General features: G+C 36.4%; 1 protein-coding gene across 3 annotated transcripts in view; it reads left to right on the top strand.

Moving 5' to 3' along the window:
• Nucleotides 1–17,942, top strand: part of POT1 (protection of telomeres 1) — a 61,021-nt gene extending 43,079 nt beyond the window's left edge. For 2 of the 3 annotated variants that reach the window (XM_058805158.1, XM_058805159.1), the window contains exons 12-21: nucleotides 1,289–1,449; nucleotides 3,770–3,855; nucleotides 5,000–5,044; nucleotides 5,487–5,643; nucleotides 6,670–6,875; nucleotides 8,129–8,264; nucleotides 11,206–11,300; nucleotides 12,784–12,875; nucleotides 15,009–15,114; nucleotides 16,111–17,942. In XM_058805158.1, coding sequence (XP_058661141.1) covers nucleotides 1,289–1,449; nucleotides 3,770–3,855; nucleotides 5,000–5,044; nucleotides 5,487–5,643; nucleotides 6,670–6,875; nucleotides 8,129–8,264; nucleotides 11,206–11,300; nucleotides 12,784–12,875; nucleotides 15,009–15,114; nucleotides 16,111–16,223 — 1,197 coding nt within the window. In that variant the 3' untranslated portion in view covers nucleotides 16,224–17,942. The remainder of the gene's footprint in view (nucleotides 1–1,288; nucleotides 1,450–3,769; nucleotides 3,856–4,999; nucleotides 5,045–5,486; nucleotides 5,644–6,669; nucleotides 6,876–8,128; nucleotides 8,265–11,205; nucleotides 11,301–12,783; nucleotides 12,876–15,008; nucleotides 15,115–16,110) is intronic. The other variant, XM_058805160.1, reaches the window with a different exon arrangement.
• The last annotated feature ends 2,573 nt before the right edge of the window (nucleotides 17,943–20,515 follow it).

Raw genomic sequence — 20,515 nt, 5'->3', positions numbered from 1 at the left:
CCCTGCTGCCTTAATTGGAAAATATGCTGCCTTTTTCATGTGTGATTATTGTTCAAAAGAGCAGTTTGATACCAGCATTATGTAGTCATAGTTTGTTCCTTGATAAAGAGGAGGATTCTAGACACAGGTTGCTGCTCCATCTGCTTTTATGCATATATACATGTGTTTAAAAGTGCTGTAGTATGGCATGACCAATCCAATCAAATAGGAATACTTTTTCAGTTTCCACTGGTTAAAGTTGGTTTTCAAGCTGAAATATGACTTAATAAATTGACTGCTGTAATATTAATTTTAACTGAAGTAAATTTAAAATAATTTGTCATTTCTATCAGGCTGTTTAAAAGATGTTTAGGATTAATATAAAACCAGGTTGTTGAGCATGTGTAGCTTTCCAGCTATTATCTGGATCTCAGATTATATTAAAAAATATTTGGTAACTGTGTAATTGAGTTTCCATTTTATCTGCCTTTAGAATACTGGGCTTGGTTTTGGTTGTTTAGTTGAGTGTTTGAGTTTTCTTTGGGGGATAATGGGAGTGGTATTTTGAGATAAAACCAAACTTATAAAGATGTGTTCAGTGTTCACCACTCCATAACTTTCTTTTTAATAGGTGCTTGTATAAGTTAGCCTAAGTCCATTTGTGTAATTTGACAAAGCTCTTTCAGAAAACACAAAATCATTGTAAGCAAAACAAGAAGCATATTCTCCATGAGCCTGAGGAGATCTAACAGAGATAGGAAAAATTCCAAGATCTTTCATTTTCTAACACATACTGTCTTTTTTCCTGGTGCTATATTATCTGTAATGTAAGATATGATGGAGAAATCTGATAAGCAGATATGTTTGTATGTACATGTAAACATAGTAAGCCATGCACAATGATGAGCAGGAGGTCAATTGCTAAATGTCATCATTCCCAGCACAAATCACAGGATGTCAGTCTCTGCCAAGCTGTGTTGGGAATATAGAAGGCAAATTGTGCCCTTGGGAAAGAAATGTATTCACTCGTTTGGTCTGTCTTCTGAAGTGTGTTTGAGAATTAGATTTATTAGGAAGGCTTATTCTGGTTCTGAATCACTCTTTGCTGCCAGTAATGTTTCCTGATAAAGCAAAACAAACAGATCTGCTTTGTGCACAAGAGTTGAACAAGGTAATCACCAGAGGTCGCTGCCAGCTTCAGCTCTTCTGTGGTTCAGTTAAAACAAGGAAGAAGCTTCATGAGCACTAGAATTTTCCATGTAAATAACTAACTTTGTGTTATCAAAGTGGGTTTTTCTTTTCCTTTCAGATTGGAAGTTTTCTGAGAATTTACAGTATTCATGCAAAAGAAGCAAGCTCTGACAATGAAGATGTCTCACGTATGGAATTTCATCTTCATGGTGGCACCTGTTATGGTCGAGGAATAGGGGTCTTGCCAGAAAGTAACCCAGATGTTAAGGAACTAAAAGAGTAAGTAGTATGTGTAGATGTTTGGTTTTCTCTAGATCATTCTTGAAAACTCTAGGCTAATGTAACAGCTGTACAGTTTAGAATTGTAAATGTTTCTAAGAATCAGAAACTCAAAACTCAGAATATGTCTTTAGCACCATTAAGATGAGAAGTATTTGGAGGGATAGAAAATAAACACAGTTTTTTCAAATTAAAATATAGTCAAGATCAAGATTTCAGTTTTAATTAGTCTAATTCTAATTATGCACATTTTAACCTGTGCATATGTGCTACTTGAAAATGGTGAGACTTAAAGAGATGTTCACAATGAAGCAGATAGTTTACATTCTTTACTAAACTGTCTTATAAGGAATCAGAATCATTTAGGCTGAAAAACATCTTTAAGATCATCAAGTCCAAATGTAAGCCTTGTCCAAGTGCCCCACTTGTACATGTCTCTTAACCATGTCTCTTACATGCCACATCTGCATGACTTTAAAACACCTTCAGGGATGATGACTCTTGCCTGAGCTGCTTTTTCCAGTGCTTAACAGCACTTTCTGTGAAGAAATTTTTCTTGATATTTAATGTAAGCCTCCCCAGGCACAACTTGAAGCCATTTGCTCTCCTTCTGTCACCTGGGATAAGAGGCTGACCCTACCTCAACACAGCTTCCTGTCCCCTTGTTGTAGAGATCAGTGTTAAGGTCCCCCCTGAGCTTCCTCTCCTCCAAGCTAAACCATCCCAGCTCCCTCAGCTGCTCCTCACAGGACTTTTACTCCAACCCCTTCACCATGTCCTTTTTGGCTGAGCCTCTTTGCAGCCACTCTGTCCCAGCCTGTAGCTCTGCCTGGGGTTGTTGTGACCCAAGTGTATTTCACTTTGTTCAACCTCATACACTTGGCCTTGGCCATCAGTCCAGCCTGTCCAGAGTGCTCTGCAGAGCTTACCCACAGTCCAACAGATCTACTTCTGCTCGACTTGGGGTCACCTGCAAACTCACTGACAGTGCTGTGCCCTCAGTCACCTTGTCCTCATCATTGCTATAGATACTAATCAGAGCTTGCACTGGTACTGAGGCCTGGGGAACACCATTTGTGAGTTGCCACCAGCTGGAGGTAACTCCATTCTCCACCACTCTCTGGGCCTAGCCATCCAGCCAGTTTTTAACCAGCAAATGTGCACCTGTCCCAGCCATGACAGCCAGTTTCTGCAGGAGAATACTGTGGGAAACAGTGTCAAAGGCTTTACTAAGGTCCAGGTAAACTACATGCAGAGCTGTGTCCTCATCCACTAAGCAGGTCAGTTTGTCATAAAAGGAGATGAAGTCGGTCAAGCAGGACGTGTCTCATAAACCCTTGCTGGCTGTGTCTGATCCCCTGGGTGTCCTTCATGTGCTGCATGATGGCACACAGGGTCATCTGCTCCTTGACCTCCAGCACTGAGCTCAGGCTGACAGGCCTGTAGTTCCCTGGATAGCCCCTCTTACCCTTCTTGTAGATAACCATCTGCATTCTACTGGGACCTCCTCACTTACCCAGGAGTGCTGATAAATAATAGAAAGTGGCTTTTTGAGCACTTGAGCCAGCTCCCTCAGTATCCATGGGTGGATCCCAGCCCCCTAAACCTGTGTAAGTGGTGTAGCAGATCAGTGACCATTTCCTCTTAGATTATGGAGACTTCATTCTGCTCTCCTTCCCTGTCTCCCAGCTCAGGAATCTGGATACTTAGAGAATAATTGGTCTTATTATTAAGATGAAGGTAAGGAAGGCATGAAGTACATTGGCCTTTTCCTTTGTCACTGTTTCCCCCCACATCCAATATAGGATGGAGATTCTCCTTAGCCCTTCTTTTGTTGATGATATATTTGGAGAAGCTATTTTTGTTGGCTCATACAGCAGTAGCCATATTAAGTTCTAGTCAGATTTTGGCACTTCTAATTTTCTGCCTGCATAAAATCCTTGTAGTCGTACTGAGTGATCTGCCCCAGCTTCTAAACATTACAAACTTTTTTTCTTCCTTAGGAAAGGCTAAGTAACCAAGTCCATATTCCATTACCAGGAATTCTGTTTCTAGTAGTACATATTTCTTTTGGCACAATTTTGTGTTTAGTGTTCCAGAAGTGATTTGGAAAGTGTTTTGTCTGCATCATTAATATCATCTTCTGAAAATTCTGGTTCAGTTGAGTTTTATGTCTCTGCTGGAACATTTATGTCTGAGCATTATACCTGTGTATATAAATAGGTTTCATATAAGTGTCTATGTAATCCCATATATATATGTGTGCGTTGATATATAAAAATTCCTCTAGATTGTAAAATGTTTTGCCATTTATCGTTAGATTCCTAGAATCTGTTACTCTGACAGACAGTCAGAATATGGAAAGCTGTTCAATGGACATAGACAGCACTTTTGGCAATGTTACAGGTAAGAGCAACTGAAAGCTGATTTGCTCTTTCTTCTGATATATATCTATGGTCAAGATAAGGTCACAGTTGCTGCTTCTCTATGTGTGTAATGCTACTTTCACATTCAAAGCCCTAGAGAATTCCTTCAGTTTATTAGACTGGAAATTAACGTTACTCTTTCTTGTCTTCCAGCACAAGCATTTCATATTACATGGAAAGATACTTTTGTAGGAGTTAGTGAATAAATTCTTAAACATGGTGTTCTTAATCATACTATATTAGATCACAAAGTAGAGTTATGTAAGTGCTTCCCTCTAAAGGGAAATTCTGCAGAGACAGGCACTGAAAATGCTACTAAAGAGCTGCCTGTTGAGGAGCCCTTCTTAAGCTGTTGGATGGAAAGTTGTGGCAGTGGCAGAAGTGTAAGGTGTGCTTCCATGGAACAGTGATATCTTATAGACGGTTCTACAGACCCCATATTATTTTCTGAATGGTATTTTAGCCCAGGAAAAGAATAACTAAAAATTGAATTGAACTCTAAAGCTGGTTTGACATAGGCTGTATCTTTGCTTTGAGCTTTTAAAAATCTGTGTTTCTCAGCTATTATTAACATAAAAACATAAGACATTTCTAAAAGGATACAAAAGTTAATAAATAAATGCCTCATGTCCAGTCCATAAATGAAAATTTAGAAAAAATTGTATGCCTTTTTACTGCACTCACTGTGTGTAATAGAGGTTGTTCAGAGGAGGGACCAGGCAGTCTGTAATGGTCTTAGAATAATGTATTTATGTTCTTGTCCAGAAGGATCACAGGGGATTAATACAATTTATGTCAGCAGATCATTCACAGTATACTTCTGAAAAGTGTTCACTTTGATAAGCATTGCTATTTAATGTATATGCTAACTTCCCCTCTAATACATTAACTCTTGATATGCAGTGTATGTGTCCTGCTTACTTTTGCTGCCTTTTTTTTGTTTGTTTGTGGTTGTATTGTTTTCATACATTATTGGGATTTTCATTTGTTCAGCTTTTGGTTTTGTGTGTATCTACCTGTCTATCTATGTACCTACCTGTTTGTATGTGTCCATATGTCCATTTTTGTATGACAAAAAAGGAAAGAAGGAAGGAAAATAATTAGGCAATTCTTCTTTATTTTAGATCTTGAATTGCACTTACAAAGATGTCAGCAGTTATCTGTTACAGGTAGGTAGCATTTTGAATATAAGGTGAATTTTAATTTTGCTGAAGAACAAAAGTAGTTTTGAAACATTATCTTAAAGGTTATTATAGGAAGAGCTATTCTAAGAGTAAAAATTCCAAGAGCATAAATGCTTGTATGTTATACTGGGTTTATTTGTTTTTAAAGGAATAGAGCATATTTGAATATTCTACTTAAATTTGGTTTTTGTACCTGTTGTGTTTCTGTACCCTGAAGTACACCATGCTCTCACAGCCTGATGGGGTTTATTCTACTGACTGTAATAACAAGTTCTGTTGATAAAACTGAGCCTGCAGCTGGGAAGGAAAGAAAAGTTGGAAATAAAGAGAAGTGCATATCTGCAATTGCCATTTCCAGTATTACAGATATTATGGTGATTAACACTATGTGTGGTGTTTTTTCATCTCTCTGTGTATTGTTTTGCAGTATTAACAGATCATCAGGATTTGAGTAACACAGAACTGAAAACCATAACAAGCAGCACAGCTCCTCAGCAGTATCGCATTAGAGCAAAGCTGAGAACTTACAAACCCCAAAAGCTCCATCAGTCTGTTAAACTTCATTGTTCCAAATGCAACTCTTTGTAAGTATTTTGCACAGTATTAGTAACTAGGAATTGCTCTATGTGTTTTGGGATGCCTAGATTTCCAATGTGTTTTCAACTTTTGTGTAAGATAAGCTGAATGTAAATTTATATCATTTTGTGCAAAGATTTGAAACTCACTGATAATAAGTAGGAAATTTTAAATCATCAGATGAGTTCCATTTACAGAATCCTTTGAGTGCTTTCAAAACAACAATTTTTCTTTATTTGCAAATGCAGCAGTACAGTTTTTTCCATACCACAGTTGTATAGAAGTATCTTAAGTGTTTCATTATTGCAGTTTTAAAATAGGATATGCAAAGAGGTAGAATAGTTTCCAAATGAATTAATGAAATACCTTTGACTAAAGCGTGTCTTCCAGACAAGGCATCTTTTCTGGATCCAAAAATATCAGGAAAATCACACAACTTGTGTAATTTGGATGGCTTGCATTATTGCTTCTCTGTGTATGACAGGTGGAAATGCACGAATGGTGCACTCCAGCAGGACAGAATAGAAACTGTGTGGTGCAGAGCTGCAGATTTTCCCTTGATAGTACTTAGGTGAAGCTATTCTGGTCCTGTCCTGTTTTTTTTCTCCCTTAGTTTATGCAAAGTCAAACAGACTAAAACATAAAACTTGAAATTATATAAGTTTATATAGTCTTTACACTCTAATGGTGTGGTATGTTGTTTGTGGCCCTTTTAAGGCCCAACTGAAATCACATAAAGCTGATAGATTTGGTTTTCCATGGATTTTCATTTGTGTGGGATGTAGCCACTAGGCTGCCTCTGCTCCTAGGTAAGTTAGCATATTACTTAGCATATTTATTAACATGGAAAGTCATAATATACTATACAGCTCTTAATGTTTAAACTGGTAAAACAATGAGGAAATTTTTCCTGTATGTCCTTTGACTCTCGTGACTATATTTTAAAATTTATTTGGAGTACTGTCATCCCTGTTAGTAGATTGGCTAAGGAGAAGCTGTTAGGACATACTTACTCAATTTGGAAATGGTTTTAGGCAAGAAGTTCCAGATAGAGATGACTTTGACTTCATTTTACACGGCTCTGCTGGTACTGCCCCAAACCCAGAATTGCACAATACATCCTGGTATGAATCTGTAACGTGGACTACACAAGAGCAGAAACAGAGGGAAATAGCCATCCATTTTGTGAAGCATGATGAAATGCTTCAACATCCTGAAGACACCTTGATAATGGTAGAAGGTAAGGTAAATTGCAAATACACCAATTCTTACAGTGCTGTGTCTACTCTGTGTATGTATAAAATAAAGATGTGTTGAAGTTGTATTCAGTGTAAGTAAAGATGATCCTAAAGGTATCTTCAAAGAAAAGAAAAACTGAGCTGGAACTATAAGTTACTGTTGTGCAAGCAGGAGATTGCAGTTGGTAAAGGTCTTATAAGCTGCTTCTGTCTGTTTTAAAACTGTGCCAACACTGTTTATTGTTGATTATGCTAAAATTAACATCTGAATATGGGGTGGTTTTTTTTGGCTATCTGTGCTTGTTTTTCAGTTCTGATTTAAAAACTTGCCAAGTCTTCTAAACAAGCCTATTTTTAGTATTGATGTAGAAAGTTTTGAAAGGCTTCTGGTAATACAAGCCTCCAATTAAATTTGTCAGCCTCTGGATGTCAGTGTTGTTTCAGATTAATCGAGCTTCTCTGAGAGTTTTTTTTTTGGTTTGGTGTGGTTTTTATCAGATTTCCTCAGGAAAGAGAAATAGCCACTGACTTTTAAACAAAGCAATTTAACAAGAATGCTATTGAGGAATTTTTATATAATAAAAATAATAAATTGCATATAGCACCATTCAGAGTTCAAAACAAAGCCTGCAATTGTGCTCAAGTAGTGATGTGAATAAGCAAATGTAAGTCAGGTCCTTTGTGTGAGGGTCAATGACAAAACCCCTTCTGTTTTCTGCTTTTTTCTTTAATAAATTAGTTCTGGTAGCTGCTTTATTTCTGACATGTTCCCAACTAACTTCAATATAACCTTTTCTTTCTGAGAAAAAAAAATCTATTTCTTCTCTATTTTCCTAGAACAGCTGAGCAATACAACTTCGTAAATCTATTTTCAGATATTAAAGTGTCAGCAACTAAGTAAGTCTGTGTATGGATATGTGCATATAAAAGGTCAGTGTGGTTGCTTTGATTTTTTTCTGAGGAAATGGCTAGTAAAATCATAGGAGTAATTATATGAAAGTTATATTAACTAAGTACAACCTTTTGGTTACAGTGTTAGCTATGAGGAAGATATTAAGACATCTGCTTTGATAGATGTCTTTGTTTCTTAATTGAGTCTGCTGTTGAGTAAAAGTGAGAAGGTATTGGACTCTTTTTTTGAGTTTTTGGTAGTGGATATCAATTATTATTGAAGGCCCTGAAATCAGCTGAGTAAGTTGTTCAATTTATTTCTGACTACTGTTTAAGAAACCATGTTTTTTTTGGTTTTTAATAGGTGGAACACTAAAAGAAATCTGGAAGCTTACAAAAAGATTCAAATGTGTTATTCCTGTGAGATCTACAGAAGATGATCTTGAATTACTAGATCTTTCAGCTCCTTTTCTCCTAAAAGGGAATGTAAAATATTATGGGTAGGTTAAAAGTATTTGTTGATATTTCACTAGTTCAAGTAATAGATAGCATTTTGTTCAGTAATTCAGACTGCAGTGCTTGAAGAGATAATTCACCCAAAGATTCTCTGTAAAATACATAGCATGATCCACAGTACTGACATCAGGGATGAAATGCCTTATCTGATACCTGTATCAAAGGACTGACAGCAGTTGAGCTCTTGATCTATAAATCTTGCACAGCACTCCAGTTTCAGTCTTGTCTGTGGTGCGTGGGCAGGGCAGTGTGCTGTAGAAATGGAAACACACATGGAGTGCAAAGTACCTAAATACCTTTCTAGTCCAGATCTTCCATTTTCTGGTCTCTCTTAGACTGAAGTCAAAAGATATGTTGTTTTTAAAACTGTATGCTGAGGGGTTATGTATATGTGTATATATACATATATATACATATATATATGCAATATAACAGATAATATTTAAATAGCCTGTCCATCTACAACCCATTCTCTCTCTTAGTGTTGGGAAAGCTTGAGGTTTGGAAGCAATAAGGAATTTTGGACAGCATTTCCTTACCATTTGTAACTTGCTGTGATCCACAGCACTGCAAAGTGCCTTACCTGTTGGTGGCTGTCATTTACTGTAGAGATGACTTGAACAGGTTTCTGAATTCCACAGTTCCAAAGCTGTGGAGTACAGTACCCACACCTAGGTCTGGTCTGTGTGATCTGCCATGCAATGCCATGTTCCTGCTCAGTGAGAGCTGTCAGCAGTGTGTTCCCCCAGTGCCCAGCAGCAGGCAGCTACTGAGCTCAGAAATACCAGTCTCCTCTGTGTAAACTACAGAGTCCTCTCTCTCAGCAGTTCAGGCAGTGGGGCACTATGCTAGGTCTGCAGGCAGTAAAAACATTTCTGTGCAGAAATATTCCATGTTTCCTGTGAACCTTAAAGTTTCCCATAAGGGGCTATCCATAAAATAAATACAGATAATTGTTTCTCTCTGTCATATATAGTTTTGACCTTTACAGATATTGCTTTTTTTTAAATAAAGGCAGTATATGGATACTCCTACTGGGACAAGATCCTCACTAATACAAAGTATTTCTGCTTGTACTTTCATAATCTATATTCATATAATTCCCCAGCTATACACAACTCACCTTCAGACCTTGTTCTCTTTGCAAATGGTTGGACTATAAAAGTAAATGGTTTATAAGATATTTACGAAGGTACCTCACAAATATGCTGACATTTCAGAACTATGTTTCATGCATGTTTGTATCAGTGGCATATACTTAGCAAAGTCTAGAAAAGATTTTGTATGGTGGAATGAATTATATGTGTGTGCATTTGCATGTATATTCATTTATATATAAAAATAAGCCCAGACACACTGAACATAAAAAGCAAAATTCACAGTTAAGTTAGTTTATTGGAGTTTGAGTGGATTTTTTAAAGAAAAAAGTGACTTGACTTTATATCACTTAAGCAGAAGTAGTTTTATTGATTTTTATGACATGCTTTGCATATAGTTCTAAAATACAATAAATGTATATTTCAAGCTCTAACTGTAATATACTAATACGGAAGCTTAATTTGGGACAAATAGTTTTGTTCTGTGATTTCATTCCTTGAGGTAAATGGGAGCATCTTTGAAAACAGTTCTTCAGTATTTCCACCCACTTGCAGCATTAGCTTTTTATGTCACGTGTAATTTTATAATAATTGATGTAAATACACCAGGAATAAAATAGATTGTTTTAGCAACTCTTAGTTAATATTCTCAACATAGGCAAAGCCAAATTTTTCCTGTAACTCTGTAATGGGTTTAGAGTGTGCTAAAGTTCAGATTCATTACTATTTTTACAAAGTGAGAAGTAGTGGCACATGAGCATATGTTTAGCAGTGTTGTGATCTTAGAATCATAGAATGGTTTGGGTTGAAAGGAACCTCTCATCAATCCAACCCCCTGCCTTGGGCACGGACACCTTGCACTACGCCAGGTTGCTCAGCTCCATCCAGTCTCATCTTGGACATTTCTAGATATAGGGAATCCACAGATTTTCTGGACTGTCGCAGACATTTTTTATAAAAAATCCTTTCCTTAGGATTTTTCCTCCTGAGAAGCTGAGAGACCTCAGGAACAACACGTAAGCATTGATTATCTGCTGCTGTGGAATGCAACAGGTGGATCTGTGATTGGCCCATGTTGTTGTTTTTGATTAATGGCCAATCACAGTCAGCTGGCTTGGACTCTATGTCTGAGACAGAAGCTTTTGTTATCATTCTTTCCTATTCTATTCTTAGCTAGTCTTCTGATGAAATCCTTTCTTCTATTCTTCTAGTATAGTTTTAATGTAATATATATCATAAAATAATAAATCAAGCCTTCTGAAACATGGAAGTCAGATCCTCGTCTCTTCCCTCATCCTCAGACCCCTGTGAACACCGTCACACTGGACAGCCTGTTCCAGTGCCTCAGCTCCTTCTTTGTGAAGTGGTTCTTCTTTCTGCACAATCTACATCTACCCTCTTTCAGTTTAAAAATGTTGCTCCTTGTTCTTCACTACAGCCCAGGTTAAAAGTCTCTGTCTTTCTCATAAACTCCTTTTATATATGGAGAGGCTGCAGTAGGGTCTGCCCAGAGTCCTCTGTTTTCCAGGCTGAACAACCCCAGCTCTCTCAGCCTTGATGTACAGTTCAATTCCTGTCTAATCACTGAAGTAGTCTTCCAGATCTATTTCTCCTCATGGATAGTTCAAAAACAGCATTGAGAGTTTTGTTGTGCTCTAAAGCTGAGGTGTCTGGTAAAATAGTTACTTCAAGCAGCAATAGAAATACTTCTGTACTTCCACAGTGTAAGAAAATCAGTGTTTTGGCTTTTTTGTGCAGAGTTTTGGGTGTTTTCTATTACAAATACATCAATGTTTGGTTAGTCTCAATATCTTGTTTTAAATGCTAGGTGCAAGCAGTGTTCAACTCCAAAGCCTATGAAGAATCTAAGTTCCATTTCATCAGAACAGCAGCCATCATGGGAGCCAACTGAAATAGCACAAGGTTAGCTGACATGATACTGCCCTGAAATACTTTTGTGCCTTGATTCTGAAGTGTTGATGTCAAATGGTTTGATTTGCAGTTCTGGGTTGCAGTTTTGTACAGAAAGTATGCAATTATGGTCATGTTGAATATTGAGCTGTAAAATTCATTCCCCTTATACCAGTTGAAATAACATAGTTACTTTTGGAACTATTGCAGTATGAATTAAAAGATTTTAATGTTGACTAGTTTCTTCTGCCATTGGTAACAGTAGTAACACTTAGGTTAGTGCAGAAGTCAGGAATTTTTGATTGTAGATGTTACCTTTAAACTCTACCTTCTTGTAGTCTTTGAAGTTAATCTTGCTTTTCCTTTTGTAGATACTGTTTTTCTGACCTGAACTAAACACAGTCTTACTTAATGACTCATGCAAGTTAGACTGTGTAAACGTCATGTTCCAAAGAGTCTGCAAGAAATAATACTCAAATGAAAGGAATTATTCCACAACAATTATGTGTATTCTGTGCTTCATGTGTTCCTTGTGTTGCTATATGCAGTCAGCGTGTTAAAATGATGGAAATGGAGTTTAGAACTTCACAACGCATTAAGAAAAAGAAATATTTGCATATTTATAAATTCATGTTCTAACATATTAAGTTGGAATATCTAGCAGTATATAAGTTGATAAACACTTTCTAAAAGAATAAAACTATTTGAGCAATACAGTGATTTTCTTAAATAAACTTTCATAATTATATCCTGTTAAATAATTGTGAAGTAATATTTAAGTAATATCTCTGAGACAGAGCTTGAGATTTAATTCTCAAAATGAAAACAATATTAATTAATGCTTCCTGACAGTTACACTATTTTATGTACGTTTTTCTTCTATCAGCTGTGTTTTGAGGCTAAATTATTAACCTGCAAGTCAGTCAGATCAGTTGAACATAAAATGACCACCAGTTCAAGTAGGTGTACCCAGAAAAAACTGATGCAGAGCAAGAATACTTTCAGAACTGCCAGCAAAGTTTTTTTTGAACAAGCCTGGTAGCTCTTTTTTTTTTTACATCATATCAAATAAACTGGTTTCCTCAGAAGATCATTTTCAGGTGAAATTCTTATTACCACCAAATTAGGAACACCTCTCCTTTAATCTTCCTTGGATAAAAGAACACAGGAAAGGAGGATCCTACTAAGGTTGGATCTAAGATCTAAGCAAATATTAGCTTTTTTATTCACTAGCATGGGAATAAGGACTTAAAAATCTTTGTGTTTTTATAGGCTCATCTATTAAAGTGTTTCTAGGAAAATTACAGTGTGGCCCCAAGAGACAAATGACATTTTGCTGTCAGACAGCAGAGCCTCTATGTTTTGGTCTGTTAATTTATACTTCTAATGACAGTATTTAAAGTCAGGTACTATTAAAAAAGGGATATTGTCAGCTCGAGCTGTTACAGTTTGCCTTGCATATCCTCTAAGAGAAATAACAATTTTTTTTCTTCAGTTTTAGGTATTGAACTGCTCCAGTATGTTTTTATTATGAAGTTTACACTGGTTGATGAAACAGGATCACTAAATGCATACCTTTTTGATGATGTAAGTAAATCTAGGTAAAGGTAGACTACAGATGATGAGAGTTTGGATTTTATTTTTTTTTTAAATGGCAAATGTATATGCACAGATACTCATTCTATGTTACCTGCAGTGTTTTGTGGGAATAATTACAATATTACAAGCTAATACTGTACAGAGTATAGAATGTTAAAGCATAAAGACAAAACTGAAGCTTGAAGATAGATTATTTTGTATTTCCATAAACTTTTGTATATTCCTGTGGCTGGATTCCTCTTTTACTGGCAATGTTAACTTATGCAGCCTGAATGCTGTGTGAATGGTAGGAATGTTTCAGGATTTATGTAGCTAACTTCTGCGTCAGTTTAAAATCTCATTGCCTCTTTTTTAACTCTCAATAGAATCTCTCCATTAAGTAATCCTTGATTTTTTTGTTTCACATGATCATGAGGTAAGGATGCTCTCTTCCCCTAGGCAGCTATATCTGTACAGATATTTGTCTTGGATTTCAGAAGTAGTTTATTCAATTATTTTACTAATCTTAGAATTAACCTATCTTAAGTTTTCTCTGAAGCAACTTAGGCCCATTCCTGCTACCTGAGACACTGAAGACTGGATGGTTTTCCTGTCATGGCAATGTGGGGGTGACGAAATAGGACAGAAAAAGAATTTAGTGGGACTTTTTTCTGCACAGTGGTGTTGTTTAATGTGTATATATCTGCACATGTTCCACCATTATATTAAATTACTTTGACTGGAACTTTAAAGAGCATACTCCCCCTTGCTTAATTTTAATACTATAAATAAAAATAATATCAGGAAAAAATGTGTTCTTTTTTAAAATGCATGGTGTTTTAACAGAAGGAGATCAAAGACTACAGTCCCCATTTCAGCCAGTCATCTTTTCCTTCTACTGTCCTTTTTCCTTTTTATTTCCTTCAATTCTTGCAAATTGAAGTTGGGGGAAAAGATTTAAACCATCTCTTGATGCAGAATTCCAAAATTTTTTATTTCAGGGTGGCTCACTTTCTTAGCAGATAGTGCTCAGTACTACAGTTTAGCTGCAGGAAAATACCTACAGTTTCTGAAGTGCCAGCTGCTCGCATTCCTGCTGGTGGTACTTCAAAGACAAGGCAAGAGTTTCCAAGCCTAAACTCCAGTGCTTCAGCACCACTTGAGAGGGGGCTGGGCTGCTTTGAAGTGCAGCTTTACATTAGCTTCCAGTTGTGCTTCCATAGGAACACAGTGCTTTTCTTTCCTCCCCTCCTTACAGGAAAAGTCAGTGAAGGAAAAAAATGAAAAAGTTCTATAGTCAGAAGAAGACTGAAGAGAGAGAAGAGAAGATAAAGTTATCTGTGTCATCTTTGCTGCTAGATTATCCACTAGCTTCTGATCATCGCCATTAAACATGTCACACAAAAATTATACAGAGGCAGATTATTCTGTATTTGTATCTTTTAACAATAGTGAGAAATTACTACTAAAAACCTTAGCTCACTATGAGAAGTTATGAGAGTATGAACCTTTAGAGATCCCAAATCAGGTAACAAACTTGAAAAGAATAAACTTAGAGTTTTTTCAGTCATGCTTAATGTATGTAGTTTAAACATACACAGAAAATGTTTATTTAACATTTTTAAGTTCTATTTATTATTTTCTGTCTCCATTTAGAAGTTTACCCCACAGTATAAGCCTTTTTTCCATAGTTCCTAAAACTGCCAGCAAATGAAACTCACACTAAGAGAATTCCACAAATATAAAGCCAGGTTGCAGTGCCCCTTTTTTTCAAGTGATTTTGTTCCACTCAGGATATGAGGGACTGTTGAGGGGAACTGGCCATCCTCTCTGGCCCTAACATTGTCTGATACTGTCTGGTTGTGGAGGATCATGAGGAATATCTGCCAGTTACATATAGAGACTGACATATGTGCTTTCCGGGTGGCTGTAGTCCCTAAATACTCAGGGGTACTGAAAAAAAGAACATTAATTTTTTTCAGACAGCTTGGGTTTTTTCTGATCTAAACAGATTTTTGAAATAATACTATTCTTCTGTTGTGTTACCTGATTTTAAATTCCTTAAAGAACATGCAATCAAGGTTCTAGCTAATGATTTTTTACAGGTCTTTCAATACCTCATATTCTTCTGTTCTCTTTCAGGAGAAGTTTTTCCAAATTCCTGCCTCTGAAATCTTAACTAGTAATTTTCTTCAGCAAAAGATGCAGATGACCATGAATGCGCTCTGTCCTCCAGGAAGAAAATTAGGTAAGTTTGCTGTTATTTTAAAAGGGGGGTGGGAAGGAAAGCAGTCTTTCAATCTGCTATTGCATATGAAAATTCACAGAATTCAATTTAGGCACAGGCAAAACTCAATACAGGAAAATGCTGGAGCCTGAAAGCAGGGTTCATGTTAATTTGTTCTGAAGCACGTCTTTCATATTAACTCTACCTTTGAGAAAGAAAATAAATGGGTCATTAAATTCTCATGTAGCATGCAGTGGTGTGTGAATACAGCCATGCCTGTGCAGCCACTAACATGCCATCTGTATTCATATGGAAGTTAACCAGAACACCCTCGTACTGAATGTCGCAGCATGTTAGGGAAAATGGAAATTCCATTTTCCCAAAGCACATTCTTTGGGTGATATCCTGCTTTTGATGCTGACTTAAAGCATCCCTTGCAATGGGAAATATCCATGGAAATTGAGCAATGCTTAATCCAAATCCATTTACAGAGATTTTTGTGCAGTGCATGTGTTGTGGCAGAAAGTAGCTCTGCCTAAATTACACATGTCCAAGGTAAATGGGTGTGTGATGCAGCTCCATCCTCCAGAGCATGCTCCAAGTACATGGCTGTCAGTGACCGCTACAATCACCCTGGAGTCTTTGCCATACTTAAAATAGTTGTTCTGTAATAAAGATTGTGAGGGATTTTCTCATTGAGACACATGGAGGTGAAATTTAATTGTTGGAAAGTCTTTACATATATGTATTCTATACTGTGGCATGACTACTGGGTCCAAGTGTTTTGTGGAGTGCTGGTGCAGGGAGGACAAGTCTTGGAAGACTGTCACTGAACACCATTTCAGGTCTTTTGGGAAACTTAAAATATACCAATTGGAATTTCAAAGTTAACAATTTTTCTTTATATTAACTATTGTATACATTTGGATATCTTAGTTAGTATTTCACTCAAGTTATACTTGCCTTCTATAAAAATAAGAAGTGAATATTGAACAGTAATTTGGATTTTGTTGGTAGGTGACTTGCCGTGGCTGGAATGCTTCATCAAATCCTATAATGTCAGAGACGCAATGAAAAATCAAGTTTGTTACCAAATTTTTGACACCACAGTTGCTGAAGATGTTGTATAGTCATACGTTGCAGATTGGAAATAATCCAGTAAGACTCAGTTTCTGTGGGGGGCTGGGATCAGAGACTGTATTAAAAAAAATTATCTTTGTTCCGTTCTTAGGAATTCAACTTGTTTTTGTGAATTTTTTGTTTATATATGAATGGGAATGGGAATTATACTTTGATATGTTTGCCATTTTCCTGGCACACGACTTTGTGATCTAAGGGCAAGTGGAGGTGTTAAGCTTTTCACTGGACACTGCTTGCTGAGGTTGATGGAAGCAATCTATTTTCCATCTATCCTTCAAAAAGGCAATGATGAGATTACTCTAAATTTGTGAGTTTTACTCCAAAAAATGTAGTCAGGATGATGCTGTGTGTTCATTTTTGTATTAAATTGCATCACCAGAGGCAGAGATACAGAGCTCTTCAGTAAACTCAGGACTACTTTGTGCAAGCCAGTATTACTGTTCTCAGTTTGACAGGGAGGTTGGTTTTTAGAGAATCCTTTGATTTTGTACTGATGTGTACATTTGGACAAACTCCTCCTGTTAGTAACACTCAGGTAACTGCTGCATGTACCAGTTACTGTAGATTCTGATGGGGTTGTGAACATGGCCATGGAGTGATTATCACTAAAATTAAAGTCAATCACGAAGGTAAGGTAGTGTAAAATTGCAAAATGAGTATTGATATTTGGTAGATGGTAATGATTCTGGGGTGGCCTTGTTGGGTATCAAAGTTGTCAGCATGTTTGTTAGCTGGATCTGTGTTTTCAAAGGCTTGATCTGCCTTTCCATCTTACATAATCAGATTGTGTGCCTAAATTTGGAGATACAGAACTGATCTGGTGCTATCATGGATTGAAAATTCTGCTGGAATAGAAAACTATGTGGTGGTTTTACTTTGCATTCAGAAGTCTCTAGGACAAGTTCAGGACATGATTCTCTAAGGATAATTAATGTAGAAATCCCTGTCAAATCAAATGCTTTCCATCAGAGCAAAATTACTTAGTATTTACAGCAGCTGTTTTTAAAGAATTTCAGAAGCAAGATGCAACATTTGTAAGTAGATCATTATTTTGATAGTAGATGACATTTTATTTTTTTCATTTTTGAGGGCTGTTTAATAGATTATGCAATTTGTCTTAAAATTCCATCATATATCCTCTGGTAATTTTCTTGTTCTGTAAAAATTACACTGGGTTTATATGTCATAAGCCAGTATATTGGTCTTTATTGATCTGTATATAGGGAAAACCAATACTAAAAGTGGTGAGTGCATATTTCCTTTAAAAATTTCTAAAAAATAAAAATATTTTGGAATTGATACGGCAGTTTATCAGTCTGCTGACTTAGGAATGTTTTCTTGAATTTTTGCATAATTGCATAAACAGAAAATAATTACAACAAATGAATATTATAAAACTTTGGACACTGGCCATACCCAAATGTTTTCACAAGTTAGGAGTTAAATTGAAGGGAATCTTCTTTGCCTTTATTTATATGGGGTGTGAAAACATGAATTTCTGTTTTTAGATTTTTGTTAACAACTGTGAAAGATATTGATATTGTACATTTTTTCTAAACATGTCTTCATAAAGGAATAAATAAAAAGATGTTTTGAACTTTAGTGTAAAATAAATCAATTTCACCACATGCCTTGTCTGAGATCCCTGCCTAAAAACTCTACAAATTCATTACAGTATTTTTTTACTATTGAATATTGTATTAAAATGTTTAATAAAGATTTTTCCAAATAATGACGTTTTTCTTGTATTTGACTTTTATTTCAATTTCATAACTATGAAAACTTTGTCATCAGTAGCCTTCATCCAACATGAATGGTTTGTTGGATTAAAATGTACATGTTTCTGTTTCTAAATATAATGTGTAGAAATAAAGTAATAACTACATTTGTTCACATTAAGGATCACTGTATAGAAAGGAATTACTGGACAGACATTTAAAAATGGCTCTCATTGGTGGCCTTTGTATGGAGCAATGGAAGTCACTGAAAAGATTTGGAGATTTGGACCTTAGTTACCTGTGCTGGTCAGTGCTGAGAGCTGTGAGTGTGTGACTGGTGGGTGAAATCCTGAGATTGTTGTGTCCTGGACGTGCAGCACCTGCAGGCTCTGATTTCTGGAAGGTGAGCATATCGGGCAGCAATGAGTTTTAGCCATTATTTACAATTTTCTTATTTACTAGTAAAAGTCTTATTTCCGTCGGTGAGTTTCTTGACCAGGTGTGTGATTTCAGTTTTTAAAATATTAATAAAATTTCAAATGTCTACTCTAATAGTTTTTATATTACTGAAATATATATTTTAATACACTCAAAATCTGAACCAACAGTAGATTGAGTTAATACTGGTATACTGAGAACCAGTGAAAACTCCAGGCATGTCTTGCTTGTTTCACATCTTTCTTCCTCCACATACATTCCAGCATATAGGAAAACTGAATCAAAATATCTCCTTCCTACTAGAAAGGGAAAATAGGCATGGAATGTGAAGTACATCACACACAGCCAACATCATCAAGGGGGAAGAATATCTGAATGTAAAAGGAGTAGCTGTGAGGGAAAATAATAGAACTAGACCAATAAAGGAACATGAACCTATTAATTGTTCCAATTATGGATGAGTGCAAAAAAAGTGATAAAATTGTAATTAAAAAGAAAAAATGTCAGGGAAAAAAAGAAAACAAAATAGATTTGTAATAGTGTTTTTAGGGGTGCCTGTGTAATTTGGCTCCTTGAATTCTGTGTTTTAAGGGAATTTAAAACTTACGGACTTTGGAAGTCTTTCCAAATTGAGTTAAGCTCTTGGACATGTCATACTCTGGAAACTCCAGCTGTAAAGACAGAATGTAAATAAGTAACATATTGCAGAAGCAAGGAGGGATTTCTGGTAGGTGACCTGCTGTTCAGCAGTGATTGAACTTTCTCATCAGCTTTTGCAGTTACCCAGAGATTGACAGACCAGGCTTTGAAATGCTTAGCTTGATGCTAATCCTTCCCCTGCTGAGCTGCAGGAAGTGGGACTGTAAGAAGGGCAGTGGAGCCCAGAGGATACAAGCTGAGGTTTGCAACAGAAGGAAGAGAGTTTATTGTCTTAACAGGGATGAGTGCTTAGCTTTTCAATACCAGTATGTTAGATCACAAGAATTTATACAGATTAGGTCACTTTTTGGCCAAGCCATTGCATTAAGATGTAAAACTGGCAGGAACTGGGGTACTAGGTCAGTATAGGGCAAGGCCAAATATTTAAATGGCGTTGTGAAAAAAACTAAGTAAATTTATGTTCAGGTTCTTGAGGTGAAATGGGACCACTGCAAAAAATGTTACTCAGTGGAGGAGAGAAAAAGAATCCAAATAAGAATTTACTTCAAACATTATTTTAAGTATGCAGTGAATGTTAGGAATTAGAAACAAAAAGTCAGAGGATTCTGATTTTTTTTTGGAGGAAACAGACAAATTTCCAGAGGATAGTAGTAAAACCAAGAAGTGATAGAGAATCTTGATGAGACAGTTTGCTGCAGCTCCTGTTCACAGCATTTCCTATACATGAAATTCCCAGTTAAGAACTGTGGTTTGGGAAAACATGCATGTGATGATGGAATACCAGCTCCAAAGTGCTTAAAAATGTAGAGCAGCATTGTACTACAATTAATGAATTCATATTTGTGGTAAAGCTATGGGTGGACTTCACCCCAGAACAATGTGCTGCAATGTGTTTTTCCTTGTTTTCTGGTGCAACTCTGATACATGCCTACAGAGGTATCTCCATGAAACTGTTGTTTGGGACTGTTTGTCTACAAAGCAGAGCAGAGTGAAGGTCTGGGAATCAATTTACATTTTGTAGATACTTGTTTTAATTTGAATTTTTTACAAGGATATATGCTGAATGGGGAAAGACCTGCCATCAAAGAAAAAGGTTTTGGTTTTGGGTTTTTATATCAACTGTTCTGTTGCACAAAGCTTTAAGCATAACTTTGTTCTGTACCTTCTACTCTGTGTGTGTGCACAGCCTGTGGACTGACACTGCTAAACTGACACAAAAAAATACGGTTTTGTACAAGCTACACCTTTAGAATTGAGTCCGCATTCAGCTGTAATCTCAAAGGCCAGCTATCAGATAGTTTTCAATTATGGAGGTGTTACTTCACTGAAAGGAATTCTCTGGGTAATGGCAGTTTATAAATGCTGCCTGAATTTTTTGGTTAAAAGAGCAGCAAAACTGAAACTGAAATCTGCTGCTGGAACAGATTTAATTACAGATTTTATTTCTTTTCTTCTTCTGTCTACAA

The sequence above is a fragment of the Ammospiza caudacuta genome, chromosome 5, assembly GCF_027887145.1.
Source record: "Ammospiza caudacuta isolate bAmmCau1 chromosome 5, bAmmCau1.pri, whole genome shotgun sequence".
Taxonomy (NCBI): Eukaryota; Metazoa; Chordata; class Aves; order Passeriformes; family Passerellidae; genus Ammospiza; species Ammospiza caudacuta.
The sequence above is the reverse complement of the archived record's forward strand: the minus strand, read 5'-3'. Positions and strand labels throughout refer to the sequence as shown.